Consider the following 20,333-nt stretch of genomic DNA (forward strand, 5'->3'; position numbering starts at 1 on the left):
CCGAGAGACTGTGTTTGTGGGGGATTGACAGTTAAGGCGGGTGGGGAAGTCACGTCATCATCTCCCCTCTCATTCACCTCATTTTGCTCTGAGCTGAGCTCCGCAGCTGACACAGTCTTACAGAAGTGACTTTGTGATGCTGCTACTAAATACTCACAGAAAAATCCACAAGTTAATACACACGGTGTTTGTAGAGTTTCTCCACACTGAATCCTCCAGGCACTACTTACAAAAGGTTACATTGACAATCGTGTTACGTTATTTTTAAAATGTTTCCTTTTCTTAGCACAAGCACAGCTAAGAAGCTTCGATGCATGTGCTCCATACCGCGTTAAAAAATAATGCATTTAATCACACTTTCAATTCCAAGCAAAGGGGAACTTCTATCAATGCATGATTTCCTGGTACACTGATTACATTGATCAGCGTTTCCCGATTCATTTTACCCTCGCACCCAATTGGTTTGAGAAGTATGAAAAAATATGAGGTTAACAAAGAAAAACAGATCACCAGTTGAATCTTTATGAATAATCAATTCGCCATCAATAATTGTTTTGGTAAAGCCATACTCAGTGTAATCCTTCTTCAATTTTATAATTTTTCCGCCACTAGCCATGATTAAATAAACGTAAAAAAGTAAGAGGGAAGCGAGGGTGACTTATTCAGGCAGGCAGGCGACGGCTCAATAGTTCGAATTTGGATATAAGTAGATTCTATTTAGTCCCCAGAAATATCTTTGTTAGGAATGGAAGTTGAATTTAGTCTTTAAATTTCTATGGTAAAGAAATAGTTATGCAATGATGACTAAATCTAACTAGACTTTATATATTCAGGTTTTGACTTTATATATTCCAGCGTTGACTTTATATATTGAAGTTTTGACTTTATATATTCAGAAAAAAGATTTGACTTTATATATACCGACGCTGACTTTATGTATTCAAGTTTTGACTTTATATATTCTGACAGTGACTTTATATATTCAAGTTTTGACTTTATATATTCTGACGCCAACTTTATATATTCAGAAAATCAATGTATATGAGAGAGAGAGAGAGATGACAACAACACTCATATCAATGGCAAAACAATTACATTAACAATCATGTTATGTTATTTTTAAAATTTTTCCTTTTCTTTTTCATAAGTTCTTTTACACACTACTTCTCCACTGCGAAGCACGGGTATTCTGCTATATATATATATATATACTAGCAAAATACCCGCGCTTCGCAGCGGAGAAGTAGTGTGTTAAAGAAGTAATAAAAAAGAAAAGGAAACATTTTGAAAATAACGTAACATGATTGTCAATGTAATTGTTTTGTCACTGTGAGTGATAAGTGTTGCTGTCATATATATATATATATATATATATATATATATATATCTATCTATCTATATATATCTATCTATATATCTATCTATATATCTATATTTACACACACACACACACATATATATATATATATATATATATATATATATATATATATATATATATATACACTCTTTGAGGTGTGAGCAACTGTTGCTGGGGGTGGCAGAATGCATCAAGGAAGAAAAATTAAAAACATTATTTGTACAAAATCTTAATTTATTTATCCATTCCTAAATAAATAAATGGGCAGGCTATTTCGTATCAGTGCAATAAGCTCCTTGTTAAAACGTATGACTCCCGCTCTTACGTGCAAGTCTGCGTGGATATTATGAACTATCGTACAGTATCTGTTCAAGTTCTATTTAAATTTTAAATAGAAGGAATTTTTATTTAGTCGACAGAAATATCTTTGGTAGGAATGTAAGTTAAATGTAGGCATCACTGCATAAATTTTTCTTCACCATACAAATGTAAAGAGTAAATTCGCCTTACATTCCAACCAAAGATATTTGTGTCGACTAAATCAGGGGTGTCAAACTCAATTGCACAAGGAGCCAAAATCCAAAACACACTTTAGGTTGCGGGCCAAACAGGATAAACATTTATTGAACACACTAAAACTAAACTTTTAAAACTTAAGTTTTTTGAACATAAATATGAATAAAAACAACAGGAATATTATTCCGGAATAAATCAACTCAAACCTTAAATAACTTATAATATTTTGCTCTCCATAAAAATATATCCTGTCAAAATTATACAAATTCAAATATGAACATGCTGCATAACAAAACCTGGAAATATAAATAAAATGTGTTCCTTTCAGCAATAACAAATCAAATTATTCAGTTGTCTTTGCTCATATGTCATTTTAGAGCTGGACGCCTGGCATCTTTTTTTGTCAACAGGTTCGTTTATGTTTGGTGTGAGGTTCTGTGTTGTGGAGATTCTCAGGATGGATTGCAGGTGCTCATCATTGAGATGACTCCTGTGTGCTGTTTTGTTAGTCTTTATCACTGAGAAGAGCTTCTCACACAGATATGTGCTACCAAACATGCACAAGGCTCGAGCCGCATGTAGACGGACTTTTTTTGTTCTTCAAAGTCACCAAAGCGCCGTGCAAACTCAGTGCGCAGTACGCTCAGTTTATCAGCAAAGTGCGTATTTGGGAACACCGTAGTGAAGACTTAGTTTAACATTACTTGGCAACAGGGTTGCACTGATGCATTTGTGTCTCCCATAAAAGCAGCTTCACTTGAAATCACTTTGTGATTGTGCACGGGTAAAAACGTCCGCTGAAGTGTCAGATTCTTATTTAATTCTTCTGCTTTCTGTATCTTCTGCATTGCATTCAGGTTACCCTGTATTTTGTCTCATAGTGCCGTTTTAGATTAAATTCTGTAATTACAGCCACATTAGCTCCACAAATGAGACACACGGGTTCAGTAAACATATACTCAGCCTCCCATCGGTTTTTAAAGGCTCTATTTTCAGAATCAACTTTTCTCTTCAGCATCGTGTGAACTTGCAGCATCATAAGCTAGACTTGATTAACGTGGTAAGTGTTCGGCAAGGCAGCTGAAGCGTTGCATTGCATTATGGGATCTGTAGTTTATTGTGTTACCAGCGCTTCATATACCCGGGCCATTAATAAGAATAATACAGTATATAAAATGATCTCGCGGGCGGATATAATTACACGCCGGGCCGGATGTGGCCCGCGGCCCTTGAGTTTGACACATATGGAGTAAATAGAACTTAAAAAGATATATTTTTTCAAATGTGATCGCAATTCAGATAGAGTTGACGCGAACTACAGCCTGCATGCCTCAATAAGTCATCATCCCCTCGCTCTTACTTTTTTACCGTTCATCTAATGAATACACTGAGTATGGCTTTACCAAAACAATCATTGATGGCGAATAAAGTATCCATTATTCGAGTATGTAGAGCGGGATATATATATATACATATATATATACCCCAGCGTATCGCAGGAGAAGTAGTGTGTTAAAAAAGCTAGAAAAAGAAAAGGGAACATTTTAAAAATAACGTAACATGACGGTCAATATACAGTATTTGTTTTGTGAGTGTTACTGGATGTTGCTGTCATCAAGGATTTGATTATCATTGGACATTGGCGCTAGAGGTGAAGCCTCTACCATTGCGCCACGGCGTGTGGTTTGTCTATTTGAGAGTATGTAGATCGGGGTATATATATATACATATATATATATATATACCCGCGCTTCGCAGCGGAGAAGTAGTGTGTTAAAGAAGTTATGAAAAAACACATTCCGTGTTTGTCAATCGTTGTAAAGATGACAGGTTTCATTCATCGATTCGTTTCTTACTGCATCAATAAACAGCTCGTCTTCTTCTTTATCTGAGACCTAACTCACTGCATGCACGTTTTTTTTTTACTCTGTCTTCCTTTAGCGGGACATTAACTTTTCCACCGTGTGCTTTGTTTCCGCAGTAGCTGGATTAATGAATATGCTTGTATCAGACACTTCATATTTTTTGCTGCCTTTTCAATTGTGTAATTCGGTTTTTGTTCAGCCCTCTTTGGAACTGTTATATTTTATCTGTGCACTGCGTCAGTTCACGTAAGCCGCTCGGTGTACATGCATCGAAGGTTCCCAGCTGTGCTGGTGCCATCTCGTGCGATGTCCATGGCTGTATTTAATGTTACCTTAGTCCTTTCTCTCGCAGTTTCGCTGAGTTTGTGTCAAACACCCCCCTGACCATCTCATCTTCCTCTCCATAAGCACAGTCCTTCGGCCGTGAATATTTAGTGGGAGTTTGCTATTGGATTGCCGCTGACGGACGGCCTTATATGGGCAGGCACTAAATTACAAACGCCAGCGGAAGCCTGTCTATGAACTTAATTTAAAGTGTAGGTTTACATCGTGCTTTGTTTCCGAAGTAGCAGAAATCATGAATATGGTTGTATATGTCACTCGCTCGCTTCTTATTGTTTCGCTGCCTTCTCAATTATATAATGCATGTCTTCCTGGTTTTCTATGTACTGCGTGATTACGTGGAAGGCGTGATGATGTCACACGAAACTCCGCCCCCACGGCGTTCAAGATCATCTCCATTACAGTAAATGGAGAAAAACAGCTTCCAGTTATGACCATTACGTAGAATTTCGATATAAAACCTGCCCAACTTTTGTAAGGAAGCTGTAAGGAATGAACCTGCCAAATTTCAGCCTTCTACCTACACGGGAAGTTTGAGAATTAGTGATGAGTGAGTGAGTGAGTCAGTGAGTGAGGGCTTTGCCTTTTATTAGTATATATATATATATATATATATATATATATATATATATATATATATATATATATATATATGTGTGTAAATATATATATATATATATATATATATGTGTGTAAATATATATAAATATATACATCAGATCCACAAAATACTGTGCTTGCAGTCCTGACTATTTGAGTAAAAGTGCTGTTTCCATTGAACTCTGTAGCACACAATATTAGATTGAACACCTTCCCTTTTATCATCACAGATCAGTTTAACACTAGAATTACCAGAGCCTACGAAAAAACTCGTAGATCTGGCCCACCTTAAATCCGTTCCCACCTCAATTGTTAAAAAATATTTTAAAAGGAGCATCCCACATGAAAATATAACGATCTCATTAACTGACAGTGCATACCAATTTATAAAATTTAAGAAAAAATAAATAACACTTTCTCCCCACCAGGGAATTGAACTCAGGTCTCTAAAGCACGGCAAGCCTGCTGCACTCTGAGTGAGCAAATCTTACCGTTAAGCTGAGGAAGCTGTTGTATTGTTCTTGAACCTTTTGTGAAAGTGTTTATTTGATGTTTGGGCTACATGCTTTACACATTCTATAGTTTATGCCTACATTTTGTAACATTTATTATTAAAATATGAAAATGTTTCTGTTTTAGCAATGTGTTTACACAGATTACTGTAGAATGGAACACACATGAAAAGCGTGTGTTCCAAATAACGATCTATTATTTCCACTCTAAAACTTCACTTCACTCCCAGATAATCAATCAAAGCATGAGCTGGGAGAAGTTTGTGAATGTTCTAAGTCATTGGGGGGATGGAATAGTCGGCTGCTTACAGTTTGTTTTTATCAGCACATTTAGTTGACAAAAGACGTTGCCAGAGAGGTGTGAATGGTTTTAAGGTGGGCCGGATCTACAAGTTTTTTCGTAGGCTGTGGTAATTCTAGTGTTAAATACCTTTGGGCAAACGAAAAGCTTTTTATCAACAAAATGTTGCTGTCTGCATTGAAATTCCTGCATAGATGGTGTAATCTCCATCTCACTTTAGCTGGAAAAATTAACACATTTTCAAAATGAATATCCTTCCTGAGCTCCTTTTTCTATTTCAAAGCATCCCCATATTTGTTAAATCATTTTTTGAGAAGTTAAATTCAGTCATAACCTCATTTATTTGGAATTCAAAACATCCACACATCCAAAGGGCAACACTACAAAGACCTAAAACAGAAGTGTGTTAGAAATTTAATGTCTTATTAACACTAGAATCCCTGAAGCTTATGAAAAAAACTCGTAATCTCAACCCACCTTAAATCCCTTCGCACCTCTCCATCAGCAACTTTGAGCGCATACACCATCAGCTTGACACTGCCAGATCTAAACACTAGCGTGGCGAATTGCTCTTGTACTACGGTGATTATAGCTGCAAGTGTAAGTCCCACTTTACTTTATGGTGCCAAGCAGAGTTGCAGTGCAGTAGTCTATTAGCCAGACAAAGTGCTGTAAAGAAGCTGCCTGTTGTTATGGTCCTGTCTTTGTCCAATCTGATAACGGTAAGAGAACTTTTTATCTTTGATTGCCAGTACAACAAATAGTTCTGAGTAGGAATCAGCCACAGAAGCCACTGTGGTCATTGCTGCTGTTGTGAAAAGAATGGAGATAAATGCCATCAACTCACGGAGGGAGAGACAAGTTCGTTGTACCACATGAACGTCACTTAGAGAATAAAACTGAATAATTAAAAAACAAGAGCTAACTTTTACAAGTAGTCAAAATTTACACTGGGTATAATAGACTCAAATCAAATATATGTTTTTACTATATTGTATTAATAATAATAATAGCAGCAGCTCACTATTCAAAACGTGCGGAGTGCCTGGTCTCGAAACCGGGACCTTTGGTTTACAAGGCAGCGTTCTTACCTCTGTAATAATCAAGAACACATATAAACATTTGAGCCTGGGTTTTTAACTCATTGACAGCAACATGTAAATCAAATGCTTTTTTTTTCTTTGGTTATATTATTGAATAAAAGGGCATGTGTTTATTTGATATTTGGACTAAAGTCTTCACACATTATACACTTCACGTCATTATTAGTATAACATGGAAAAAGTTTGTTTTAGATTAGAAAGTTTCTGTGTTCAGCATTTCTTGCCTGGCATTTCCTTTCATCCTACACTTACCCAGATCTTTGTAGACACGGAGCACACATGAAATGCATGTATTCCAAATAGTGATATACTGTATTATTTACCCTATACAACTCCAGGAAACTCACACACAGATAAGGAGCCTTGGTTTGAGCTGGGAGAACTTTTTGCCCGAGTTGAGCTCCGTCAATGTGGTGGATGTGACAATAGGCTTCTTTGTTGCTTACGCTGATTGACACGTTTACAAAACAAAAGACGCTGATGGAGAGGTGCAAAGGGATTTACGGTGGGCTGGGATTACAAGTTTTTCTGTTAGGCTACAAGGATTCTAGTGTTAATGAAAGAAACATCCTCTTAATGGACAATTCAGTAATTAGGCAGGAGAAAACTTGTTCATTGTATTTTTTAATTACTCCTCGGCCAATTTCCTTGATGGGAACATTCTTCAATAGCAGTTACAGCATGGTCAGAATGGTCAGAGAAAACAAAGAATAGAGGTCCATTTAATAAACTACTGAATTTAAATATAGTGTCAATCAATGCATACATTTTACTTTGGTTGGTTCATTGGTTTACACCCTAATTATTTATATAAAATAAAAGTCTGTTATATTCTGGTTCTTCTTATATCTTTGAGTTGTGCCACCACTCTTGAAATTTCTGTGCATATAACAATTGTCCATTCTCATTTATAGGACATCTGCTGATTTCTTAGTCATCCTTCACTACATTTTGTATATTACATAAACCTTTCTTCTCGTACATTATTTGCCTGACCATATCAGTATTTTTCCTAAACCAATTCTTATATTTCACTGTACATTTTGTTGTTCTCTTGACCTTTATCTGGTTTCCTGGTGTGCCTGAACGGGTTTCTGACATTTATTAGCCTTTATGCTATTTCTTTAAGATGAATGCTATGTTACCCTAAAATTATTCTTCCACAGAAGATGGCATGGCTCTACCTAACTTTTTATTACTTGGTGGCAAATATACAAGCTATAAAAACCTGGACATTGACAAAAATAGGTTTGGTCCTCGATAGAAATAAAATCCCATAGTACTTCTTTATATTCCTTGCTTTATGCCCCAGTAAATACAAGTTATTGTCAATACACTAACAACCAAACTGTGCTTCATTCACTCAGAATATGGAATCAATGAAGCAAGTACTTCAAGATAGAAAAGCTTTTAAATGTGGCACCTCTGCAAGATAACCACCTTCTTCCACCCGCTCAAAATGTACGCAGTTTTCAATGTTTAGAAAACATACGGGATTAAAATTAGAATCCCAGAAGTCTACAAAAAAACTCGTAATCCCGGTCCACCTTAAATTCCTTCGCATCTCCCCATCACCGTCTTTTGTTTTGTAAATGTGTCAATCAGCAAGCAGCCTGCTGTCCCATTCCCCAACCCAACCCCCCCGCCTTGTCGGAACTGAACTTGGGCAAAAAGTTCTCCCAGCTCAAGTCTTATTTATCTCGGTGTGAGGTGCCTGGAGTTGTATAGCGTAAATAATATATTGTTATTCAGAACACTTGCATTTCATGTGTACTCCGTGTTTTCAACGATCTATGTAAATGTAGAATGACAGGAAATGCAAGAAATGTTGAACACATAGCTAAAACAGAAACGTTTTTTATTTTATAGTACTAATGACAACATTTTGACATGAAGTGTATAATGTGTGAAGACCAAATATCAAATAAACACTTTCACAAAAGTTACACATATAACAAAACAAGTGTGCTTTTATTCAAGAATATAACCAAAGATAAAGAAATTGGGTCAGGGTATGACTGCTTGGGTGGTGCAGCAGTAAGAATTGCTGACTCATAATCAAGAGGCTGCAGGTTCATTTCTGGCTACCCCCCAGAATTTCCATTTTGAGTAGTGAGTTGCTCTTATTATTACTATCTTCTTATATAATACGCTACCGTTTTTTCTGTCCAGGATTTTAAAGCACCTGTAGCTCGCAAACCATTTGAACTATTGACCCAAAATTTGGTACACATATACAGTGGTGTGAAAAACTATTTGCCCCCTTCCTGATTTCTTATTCTTTTGCATGTTTGTCACACAAAATGTTTCTGATCATCAAACACATTTAACCATTAGTCAAATATAACACAAGTAAACACAAAATGCAGTTTTTAAATGATGGTTTTATTATTTAGGAGAAAAAAATCCAAACCTACATGGCCCTGTGTGAAAAAGTAATTGCCCCCTGAACCTAATAACTGGTTGGGCCACCCTTAGCAGCAATAACTGCAATCAAGCGTTGCGATAACTTGCAATGAGTCTTTTACTGCGCTCTGGAGGAATTTTGGCCCAATCATCTTTGCAGAATTGTTGTAATTCAGCTTTATTTGAGGGTGTTCTAGTATGAATTGCCTTTTTAAGGTCATGCCATAGCATCTCAATTGGATTCAGGTCAGGACTTTGACTAGGCCACTCCAAAGTCTTCTTTTTGTTTTTCTTCAGCCATTCAGAGGTGGATTTGTTGGTGTGTTTTGGGTCATTGTCCTGTTGCAGCACCCAAGATCGCTTCAGCTTGAGTTGACGAACAGATGGCGGACATTCTCCTTCAGGATTTTTGGTAGACAGTAGAATTCATGGTTCCATCTATCACAGCAAGCCTTCCAGGTCCTGAAGCAGCAAAACAACCCCAGACCATCACACTACCACCACCATATTTTACTGTTGGTATGATGTTCTTTTTCTGAAATGCTGTGTTCCCTTTATGCCAGATGTAACGGGACATTTGCCTTCCAAAAAGTTCAACTTTTGTCTCATCAGTCCACAAGGTATTTTCCCAAAAGTCTTGGCAATCATTGAGATGTTTCTTAGCAAAATTGAGAAAAATCTGCCATGCAGGCCGTTTTTGCCCAGTCTCTTTCTTATGGTGGAGTCGTGAACACTGACCTTAATTGAGGCAAGTGAGGCTTGCAGTTCTTTAGACGTTGTCCTGGGGTCTTTTGTGATCTCTCAGATGAGTCGTCTCTGCGCTCTTGGGCTAATTTTGGTCGGCCGGCCACTCCTGGGAAGGTTCATCACTGTTCCATGTTTTTGCCATTTGTGGATAATGGCTCTCACTGTGGTTCGCTGGAGTCCCAAAGCTTTAGAAATGGCTTTATAACCTTTACCAGACTGATAGATCTCAATTACTTCTGTTCTCATTTGTTCCTGAATTTCTTTGGATCTTGGCATGATGTCTAGCTTTTGAGGTGCTTTTGGTCTACTTCTCTGTGTCAGGCAGCTCCTGTTTAAGTGATTTCTTGATTGAAACAGGTGTGGCAGTAATCAGGCCTGGGGGTGGCTACGGGAAATTGAACTCAGGTGTGATACACCACAGTTGGGTTATTTTTTAACAAGGGGGCAATTACTTTTTCACACAGGGCCATGTAGGTTTGGATTTTTTTTCTCCCTAAATAATAAAACCATCATTTAAAACTGCATTTTGTGTTTACTTGTGCTATATTTGACTAATGGTTAAATGTGTTTGATGATCAGAAACATTTTGTGTGACAAACATGCAAAAGAATAAGAAATCAGGAAGGGGGCAAATAGTTTTTCACACCACTGTATACTACGTGACGTCTGCTATCTACTTTCAGGGTAATGATTGACTCCCAAGGTTATTCTTCTTTTTATTTTTATTTTATTTTATTTTAGAATAAACTCAGCAGCAGCCAGCATGGTGGCCGTGCGGTGCATGCGTACAGGCGGCGTTCTCATCCCTACCACCTTCCCCTACCTCTTCATATCTTAAATCATTCTTGAGGCAGATTGAAGATTTAAGTAAAAAATTAAAGAAGTCATACTAAGTAATTGCAACACAAACACTGACTTAATCAGTTTTAATGCAAAAAGATGCCGACGAAAGAAGAGAAGAAGTGGGCCGCTAGGGTGGAGAAAAGAACAGCTGCACAGGAAGCAGCAAGCACCTCAACCTTTCAGCAAACAAATCCTAAACATACAGAGAAAGAATATGAAAACTAGGAATGCTCAAGTCAAGTGTATTCACTGCAAGTTATCATGCAGTGTGCCGTTACTGGTTATACAATAAAAGCATACATTTGATTTGAGTCTGTAGCATCCGGTGTAAATTTATGGTACTCGTAAAGGTTACCGTTTGTTTTTGTCAGCATGCCATTGTCAGTCAAACACTGGAAGCTCTGCAGTCTACTTGTGACTTTATACTGTAGGAAGAGAAGTAAATAAATCAAAGTAAATAACTTTCAATCTGGATTTTTATATAAGTAACATATAAATGTTTTTTGTTTTTTTATAAAGCCCATCACAAAATGTTAATCACAAACAGGACTTTGCACAATACCTTGCCTTGACAAGCTCTGTAAGCCCTGCTGTTTCATTTATTACATGCATGCATGTGGCAGATTGACTGGCAGGCTGACGCCCAACTTGTCACTGTGTCCGAATGTTGCTATCTTTCACCTTTACGCCTGGTGTAAAGACCTGGGGCCTCATGCATAACGCTGTGCATAGAATTCGCACTATAACATGACGTAAGCACAAAAGCGGAAATGTACTTATGCACAAAAAAAATCCAGATGCATAAATCTGTGCGTTCTCCAACTTCCACGTTCTTCCACTACATAAATCCGGGACAGAGTGAAAAGTAATGCACGTGCATGCGCCTGCTGTCCCGCCCCGTCTTCTCCCAGAATTATACCTCTTTGAATATGCAAATCAATATAAATTGCCCTTAAGATCAGCCTTCTGTGAAAAGACAATGGCAAAAGAACAAGGGAAGATAGAAGAATTTAAGCGAATACCAAATGGAGGCAAGGACAAACTTATTATTTGTTGGCTTAAACAGTGCCATAAACAACAAAAGGAAGTTGATCGAGTGACATAGAGTGTCGGAGAAACTCGAAAGCTCAAGTTCAGAAAGTTGCACAATGCCCGAAATAAAAAAGAAGTTGTCACATATCAAAGTCGCTGTGAAAAGGTGAGTGGTAGCCTACCGTCTGAGTGTTATATGAAAGCTTATTAGGGTACAGAGAAAAAAAAGGCACACTATGGGGGAAAAAGCACGAAATGTCAATTTTAATCTCAAAAATTTCCACTTTAATCACGTAGTTTATTTTGTCATTAAAGTAGAACATCATAAAGTTCATCTTAAAATCGTTTAATTTACTAGTTTCTCAAATCCCATCGTAACTAAAGTAGCACGTTAAGTGCTTTGTTTTGTATTTGATCTTCTAAATGTGTGAATCACTACATGCTTCCTGACTTTCTCTTCCTCAGACAGGACACAGAATCCTTTACATTCTTAATATTACAGCTCTCCGAATAATTAAAATACTGAGAAGTATATGTGATATCATTTTCATGATGATAGGAGTTAAAGCATGTTATTAAACATGGGAACACGGTGGCGCAGTGATTGTTCATGTCTCACACAAGACGCTTGCTGCGGCCATGCACGACCTTCGATGAAATACTTTGTTACAGAAGTACTGTCTTTTTCAAACGTACTAACCCCCAATTTCTGTACTTGCTTTTCTTTCTCCAAATGCCCAATTGCCGCACAATCAGCTCTGTAAGAGATGTTAAGCCATCTCGAAGCATAGAACGCCAATTCTTCAATACTTTTAAGGATCCATGAATGAAGTTCCAGCTCCTGGCTAGCGATGTGGCGCCGTGTAGTTAAAGTTTTATCTGTATAATATAATATACATATTTTGTTGCATTTCATCTTAAAAATGATATCGTCATCATAGGTAAATATGTGCTTTATAAAGTGGCTCAGGTTGTGCAATATTATAACTATCGCAAGTTTACAGTGAGGTGATTGTACTTATAAGTACAGCCAGTTCTACAAGGAGCACTTGATGGAATAATGGAGTGCGTTTAGAGTTCTTGTGATGAAACTGTTTCTGAACCGCAAGGTCAGTACAGGAAAGGCTCTGAAGCGTTTGTCAGATAAGAGCAGTTCAAATAGAGAAGGGCTGAGGCAGCATTTGCTTGATGCTGTATACCGATAATTCTCTTTCCGATCAGCTGCTGTACAGCTGTGATTCACACTCAGATACAGTGATATAAATATTCTGAATGGTGCAGTGAGAGTAATATGGAAAAAGATGATCCGATGTGGCAACCCCTAACGCAAGCACGTGAAAGAAGAAGAAGGTGCAGTGAGAGTAACAACACTAAAGCAGTTATGGTATTTGGAATAGTTTGACCATTCTGTGGACCATTATATTGTTACAGGTTAATTACAATCAGATACATTAAACTAATAAGCGATATGCAGTTAATTTCAGTGTATTTATAAAGCCGCGTCTGGGATGTGGATCTGAAAAAGAAAGATAAACCACATAGGAAAAGTAGCACTGCTTTGACGCTGGGTGCCGGCAGTCTGCAAAACCGAGCGGAGAACTTACATACGACAGGGTATGAGCTACCGTGGAAATGTGCATGGCTTTACGCCAAGTTTGGGTTTTATACATCGCAATTTGAACGTGGAAATGTTTTTACGCAACATTCCTGTGCGTACACACTGTTTATATGTGAGGCCCCTGCTCTGACCCAGTCGTCTAGTCATCCCAATTTGACCCTTGTCAAGGTCTACCATCCCTAACGTTGAGGTGTTATTAGGCGGGTGATAAACAGTGCCTGGTCCTCGCCAGACAAGAGAATATTTTCTTTTCTTCTGTCTTTTAAATGCCATTTGGCATTCTCCAAATGGGAATTAGACACCCTGCCATAAATGCCTGATTGAAGGAGTGCTGCTTTCATCCTTCATTTTCATTCGACAGGTTCTCCCATTTCACCAAGGAATTATGAAACTCTTATTAGTGTGACCATTGGGTTTTTCGACACCACATTGAATAAAACCCTTCTTGGCCTATTAGTCAGTTTGGCTGGATGGTCAAATCTAAGAAAAGTCCTGGTAGGTCGAAGTTTCCTCCATTTCACAATTATTTAGGCTGTCGTGTTTCTGAGACCACGAAAAGCTTTAGAAGTGTTTTTTTTTACCCTTCCCCTGATCTGTTCCTCACTACAGTTTGACCGTTGAGGTTTACAGGGTGTCGTTGGAATTCATGGTTTGGTTTTTGACCTGACATGCATGGTGAATTGTGGGACTTTCTATAAATAGGCGTGTGCCTTTCCAAACTATGTCTATTGAATTCAGTTTGCTGCAGGGAGACTCCAACTCAAGTTCCTGGCACATCTCAAGGAAAAGCAAACTTGTAGAGGCTTGCCTAAGAAGACACAAATTTGCCAAAGGGTCTTCTTCAAAGTGCCAAATTAAGAGTCTAAATATTTAGATGAATGGGAAATTTCAGTTTTTGATTTTTGATACATTTGGACTTTTTCATTATGGGTTATTGAGTGTAGATTAATGGATAAAAATGGCAAATATGTTAATTTAAAATTAAGCCTACAACAGAAAATATAATTTATTTGAGGCAGGTAAAATACAGTCTGTATTGTGATTAAAGTCGCTATATAGCTTTTTCTGCTACACTTTTCTGTTTTATTTCAGCCTTAAGATAAATCAGAGAAATACAGTAAATAAAAGGAATAGTATAATGCACATTAAATATAATGTCAGATTACAGATCACAAAAATTATCAGTTCATGGCACAGCAACACTCTGCTGGGTAAGGAGAACAGTTTGCTGAGTTCAGTCTCATTTTCTCATCTTCTGGGTCTCCCTTGGCTGTTCCAGGAACAAACCTCTAAAATGGTTCAGCAAGGATTTACAGGGAAGGAACACAACCATTCCTTGGGAATATCAAAGAACCATCTTATAGAGTGTCTTATAATGGTTTTATTTCTTGTGTGATGCTGGAAAGCTATATTTAGGAAATTTATTGACTTTATTACTTACCCGCTTTTTATTTATCTATTTTTTTAACAATTTAATTTTGCAGAATGTTTCATAACCCTTTTTATAATTAGTTTTAATATGTAATATTGTTTTCTAATGGTATAGTGGAGTTGTTGAAGAAGAAGAATTACAACCAGGAGAAGTTCAGTTTTTTGCTTGGACCAATCCTGCTGCTACCAGAAAACTATCGTGGCACTGCCCTGTACAGTCTGGAGAGCTTGATTTGATAAAGGTAGAATACTTTTTATCTAATCTTTTCAATGTTATGCAACGTATTCTGTTATGAGTATCATAACGTTGCTTTAACATGGATTTCTCAACTTATACCTCCAATGAGATATATTGCACAGAAAAAATAATATAAAATATAATAACCTCCAAATTTGCATCATTATGAAATTGAGTATTATGACTGATAGTTTTAATGGTTGTATCACTCTCTTCAACTACAGGATGAATGTGGGCAATTTTCTTATAATCAGACTACTCAGATTCACTGGGTCACCTTTTTAGATGGACGCCAGAGAGTCCTCCTTTTCACAGAAGATGTTGCCATTGTTAGTAAAGCAAGACAAGCTGAAGAGCTGGAGCAGTTTGAAAAAGAGATATGCATTTCTCTTCAAAATTTAGGACTTTCTCTAGTCAACAATGAAAACAAGCAAGAAATCTCTTATGTTGGAGTGACCAGGTACCTTTAATTTTATAGCATAAAATTAAAGGTCAATGTGCTAGTCTCTTTTTGCCTGTTAATTTATCTGTTTATATATTTTTATGATAGGTGAAACTTTTTTTATTTTAAATGGATTAATATTTTCTCTTCAGACTTTCAGCAAAAGTATATTAGCAGGCTATAAAAGTTCCACAACTCCGAGTTTATTCATTCTTTCTGTTCATAGATTTGTCTTCAGGTATTCTGTTTTCTTCCCCATATCCCAAATATTTATGTGTTAGGTTCATTAGTGAATTGGTCTAAAATTGAGTGTGAGTGTGTCTTGCAGTGTGTATGGTTTGCCCCATTTAGTTTTTAGCCATTGCTTTCATTTTAATGCTACTAATTTAGGGCAGAGTGGTGGTTTTGTGGCTAAGGATCTACACTGGTGTCTGGAAGGTTGCTGGTTCAAATCCTGTTCCTGCCAGAAGGAATCTTACTCCATTGGGCCCTTAAGCAAGACCATTAACCTGAAAATTTCTCCAAGGACAACTTTTATATTGCTAGGGTGCTATACAATGGCTGACACTGCACTCTGACCCCCAAACGTCATGCAAAAAGACAATTTCACATTGGTAATTAGTAAAATATAGTTAAAAAAAGTTTTTGATTCCCTGTGATCCTGAAGTGGATTAAGTGGAGTTGCAAATGGATGGATCCCTGGAGTGTACTGTATAATAGCCGTAAATGCTTTCACCAAAAGTATTAACCACTCCAGCTAGCACACAGCTTAACAAGCCATTATATGCAATGCATAATCCCACAATTATTACACTAAAGGTAACTTTAAGATAATATTTTCTCATCAACAGATATGGCTGTTTAACGTAAAATTAATTTAATTCTTTAAACACTTCTTGAAGGTTTGATAGCATTTGCGTTCCTTTAACAAATCATTCTGGATTTTGCAAAACAATAACTGGATAGACTTTTTAAACTCTTTTAGTTATGGCCACCGTCAGTACCTTACCATCAGTAAATCAACTGGTTTATGCTGTTTTTTTATCTATTTATTCTTTATTTTTAGAAAGACTATGATTGATGACTGAAATAATATTTTCAGTAGAAGGTTTTCTTTTTTTCTCTTCCTGAAACAATGCATTTTTGAAAAATCACTTTCTCAGGAAGCATGCACCCTCTGGTGGAGACAATATTTATGATCCATGGAGATTTCTTTACCAGTATTCAAATCAATATTTCTTATATTCAGTGCATCACACCTGTTGTTGATTCAACTACTTTTTTGCTAATAGAATCCTTGCTTTTCTTGATCTAGTCTTGTCATTGTTTTTTTTTTTTTTTTACTACTCTCCTCTTTTTTTGTAGCCTAAAATTTTAACCAGCAGGTTTCCAAATTGCAACTCCAATCTGTATTATTTATTTCCACATATTTTTTTGTTGAAAGTAATGTTTTTTTACAAATATCAAACAACACAGATTGGTAAACATTTAAGGAATACTTGAGATATTCACTGGCTCCTTCCTTGGCCTTTCTCCTGTGACTCTGACACAATGAGGTAAGGCACGATTCCTTTCATGTGGTCTCTCCCACTCTCATCTGCCTCATTCACAGCCTGCACATTCATACTGCCAGCTCTCCCTCACTTGGGGTCAGAAGCAACACCATCTGCCTCACTTCGCCTAACTCTGTGAGCCATTTCAAGCAAAAAATCCTTAAGTAGAGTCTCTGATGGCGACATGCTCAGGCCAATGGATTTTAGCTGAGGAGAAGGTTCCTGCAAGTAGGTGCTCTTTATCCATGTCCCCCGTTACACTATCTGCACTGGTTCCACTCATGGCTGTATGCAAACCCTAATGATACTGCTGTGTGGCATTTATTTATTCCAGCTTCTACCCTATTTCTGATCTGTATTTTTATTTGTAAAGATATTGCTTTATATTTTTTATGACATAAGGTAAATTTATAAGGTAGCACTTTATACAACTCTTAAAATAGCTATATGTGGAGCAAGTAAGTGCTTAAGTATAATACCTTTGGATTCTACAGTATGCACAATATTAATAACTCTACAGTGTAGGTTCTAGAGATTGTACAATGACTAGTACCACACTGCAGTAGTGGACTGGTACTTGAACTTGCACATGCTCCAGAGCATGTTCCATGCTGATTTTGTTCTAAAGGAGCTTTATTCTTAAGGGACCCGTTAAAATTCTAAAACCCACTTAAATGCAGTTAAAGTGCTGGAGTCTGTCTTGGATAACTGGGGACAAATTCTGGAACCAATGTCGGACAGGGTGACAATCCATCACAGAACCTGCTCACACACACAATCGGGGCCGACTCAGAGTCACCAGTTAACCCTAATATGAACATCTTTGGAAATGTGGGAGGAAAATCCAAGCAAATAGGGTGAGAATCAGGCAACTTCACAGAAACAACAACTGGGCAAGGGTTTCAAACCTAGGATCCTGGATCCATGAAACAGAAGTGATGTGCTACATAGTATAATTACATAGTAATTTTCAAATCTTTAGGAAAGAGAAATATACAATTTTGGGTTCAGTTGTTTCTCCAATGGTGTGAAAATTCTTCCTTTCAGTTGAAGTTTCAAAACATTTTGGCAGATTTTGTTCTTCCTTTTTTGTTTTCCCCAGTGAAAAATGTGAAAGTAATATTGAAGAAACTTTCATTTTAAATGTTTGACATATTTCAGTTTTGAAGCTTGCCGTTTAATGTTACAGTAGCACCCCAATGCAAAACATTTTGAATGTTTTTCCTTCTTTTTCCATTAGCTCTGGAGTTGTTTGGGAGATGAAATCTAAGAATCGATGGAAACCATTTAATCAAAAAAATATACATCTGTTAGAACAAGCCTATCAAAAACATGTTTCTGAAAAAAACAGCAGCGAGAGCAATTGGATAAAATTGGGAAACAATTTTGAGGTAATTGCACAAGATTTTTTATTTATTTGTATGGAACTGATCTAAATTAGTTTGGGGAAGAACAACACCACCATCTGCTCCTTATTGACCCAATGTCTGAAAAAAACTTCAATAAGACATTAGCAGTGAACAGAAAGGTAAGGACAGAAACTTTAAATGTTTCTGTTCCTTTTCACAATTGGCCTAACCTGCCAAGAGCAAGCACATAGGAGGAACCAAACCAAGAAGGAACACCAGACTATTGAAAGACGTGGCCATGAAGACCTCACTGCTTATTAATTTGAAGCAATTTATAGATACAAGTTAACCTAACATGAAACTTGTTAGGATGTGGAAGGGGATTGCTTAAATGTGGGTGTGAAATGCACACCAGCTTTCTTCATTTATAGTGATGGGAGCACAAGCAGTGCAGCCACTTTGTGTCAACCACCCATCAGACAAAGTGTTGCTAATTGCACACACCAAAGTAGTATTGAAAAGATTTATGGAACTGTACAAATGATTTATTTACACAAGTCAATGATTAAAAAAAACATATTACAAAAACTATATAATCTAACACATGGAGGAAGAATGAACAAATATGAACAGGACAAGCCAGCAGAGTCCAAAAACAAGCAAAAGGTTAAGACCCAAACAAAAATAAATCACAACACATAATGTAAAATGAAGGAAAATAAAAATTAAAAAAAAAAAACTACAGAAAAATATTGCCAAACTGGTAAACAAGTGGGAGCTCTAGATGGGGTTTTGCCGATGTTTGAAACATAGTACTCAATTAAAGCACCATCTGAGTTCCCCCAATTTATATCCTTTGCTGCACAGTAATAATTGCAATGCAACAGACATGGATAGGAGGGACTAGAGCAAATGTATAACTAAGGATGGGCACTGGGTGGATCCACAACTCACTCCTCATAATTTGGAAGTGTGTGTCAGTTTCAGGCACACATGGAGATCAGACCAGGTCCCAAACCTCTAGATTCTTTCTAGGTTTTTTGATTACCCAGTGTACGGTAAATGTATTGTTTTTATAAGCACCGCAACATTGATTTTAAATGGATTTTTCTAATCAAACTGTTATTCTCTGTTGCAGTGCAGCAATAATTTGAAAGTGAAATTGTAATAATGTTTGTGAGAAAGAGTATGATTAAGAGTGAAAAAACCCAAAAAGGACCATCCCTAGAAGCAACTGAAAAAAGTGTATAAAATAAAAGCCTGTAGTCTAAAATACAGTATAATGTGAAATTGTCCCTTTTCCACTTTATATATACTATGTGATCATTAAACACATTTTATGATGAACTAGGAAATGTAGACTTACCATACTCAAGTAAAAGTTCTTTATGTAGAGCAAGCAGAACATTTACGTTTTGGGCACACATTCTTTTGTTTTCAGTATGAAAAAATACTGTGCCACAGTGCGCATATCACCAGTCTCACCTTCTAAAGTAGTGCCCCTCAACCAAACTTTGATGTAAGAATGTAAAAGCAATGTTTGCATATAGGCAGAAATTGTGAGTATTTGACAGTCTCCTCATTTGTTGACATACATTTCTCTGTTGTTGTCATTGTTACATTTTGTAGCGTGGAGGATTTGTGGCGTGTCAATGAGCCGTAGTATTAGCCAGCTACTCAATGGTTCTATATTCCTGTGTCTGACATAATGCTCAGAAGATGTCACTGGTGAAGTTCTTTTTTGTACCATCAATGTGTGTAACTGTAATTTTCAATCGAAATATCACTGTGATATGAGGACAAGAGCACAGGTCATCAATCAAAGGCTAATGTTTTTACTTTAGCAAGGATACTAAATTCTTTTTGAAACATCTTAAAGAAAGACTGCAGTTGTAGTCTGCAATATTTTTTTCAGATAGGACTTCAGATCTCTCTTAATAAAAAATTGCAGGTATACACATCCAAATTTATTGAGACTATGGCTCTAATGAAAGACTCTTTTTTTTTAATGAACATGAAATCCCCCAGTTTGGTACAGCCTGCATAAAAGAGCTGAATGCACCTCTGATCCTTTC

General features: G+C 36.9%; 1 protein-coding gene across 1 annotated transcript in view; it reads left to right on the forward strand.

Annotated features, from left to right (window-relative positions):
• Positions 1–20,333, forward strand: part of vps13c (vacuolar protein sorting 13 homolog C) — a 624,410-nt gene that overhangs the window by 535,960 nt on the left and 68,117 nt on the right. The window contains exons 61-63 of the mRNA XM_039771364.1: positions 14,792–14,918; positions 15,139–15,374; positions 18,150–18,300. Coding sequence (XP_039627298.1) covers positions 14,792–14,918; positions 15,139–15,374; positions 18,150–18,300 — 514 coding nt within the window. The remainder of the gene's footprint in view (positions 1–14,791; positions 14,919–15,138; positions 15,375–18,149; positions 18,301–20,333) is intronic.

Source organism: Polypterus senegalus, chromosome 12, assembly GCF_016835505.1.
Source record: "Polypterus senegalus isolate Bchr_013 chromosome 12, ASM1683550v1, whole genome shotgun sequence".
NCBI classification, from domain to species: domain Eukaryota; kingdom Metazoa; phylum Chordata; class Cladistia; order Polypteriformes; family Polypteridae; genus Polypterus; species Polypterus senegalus.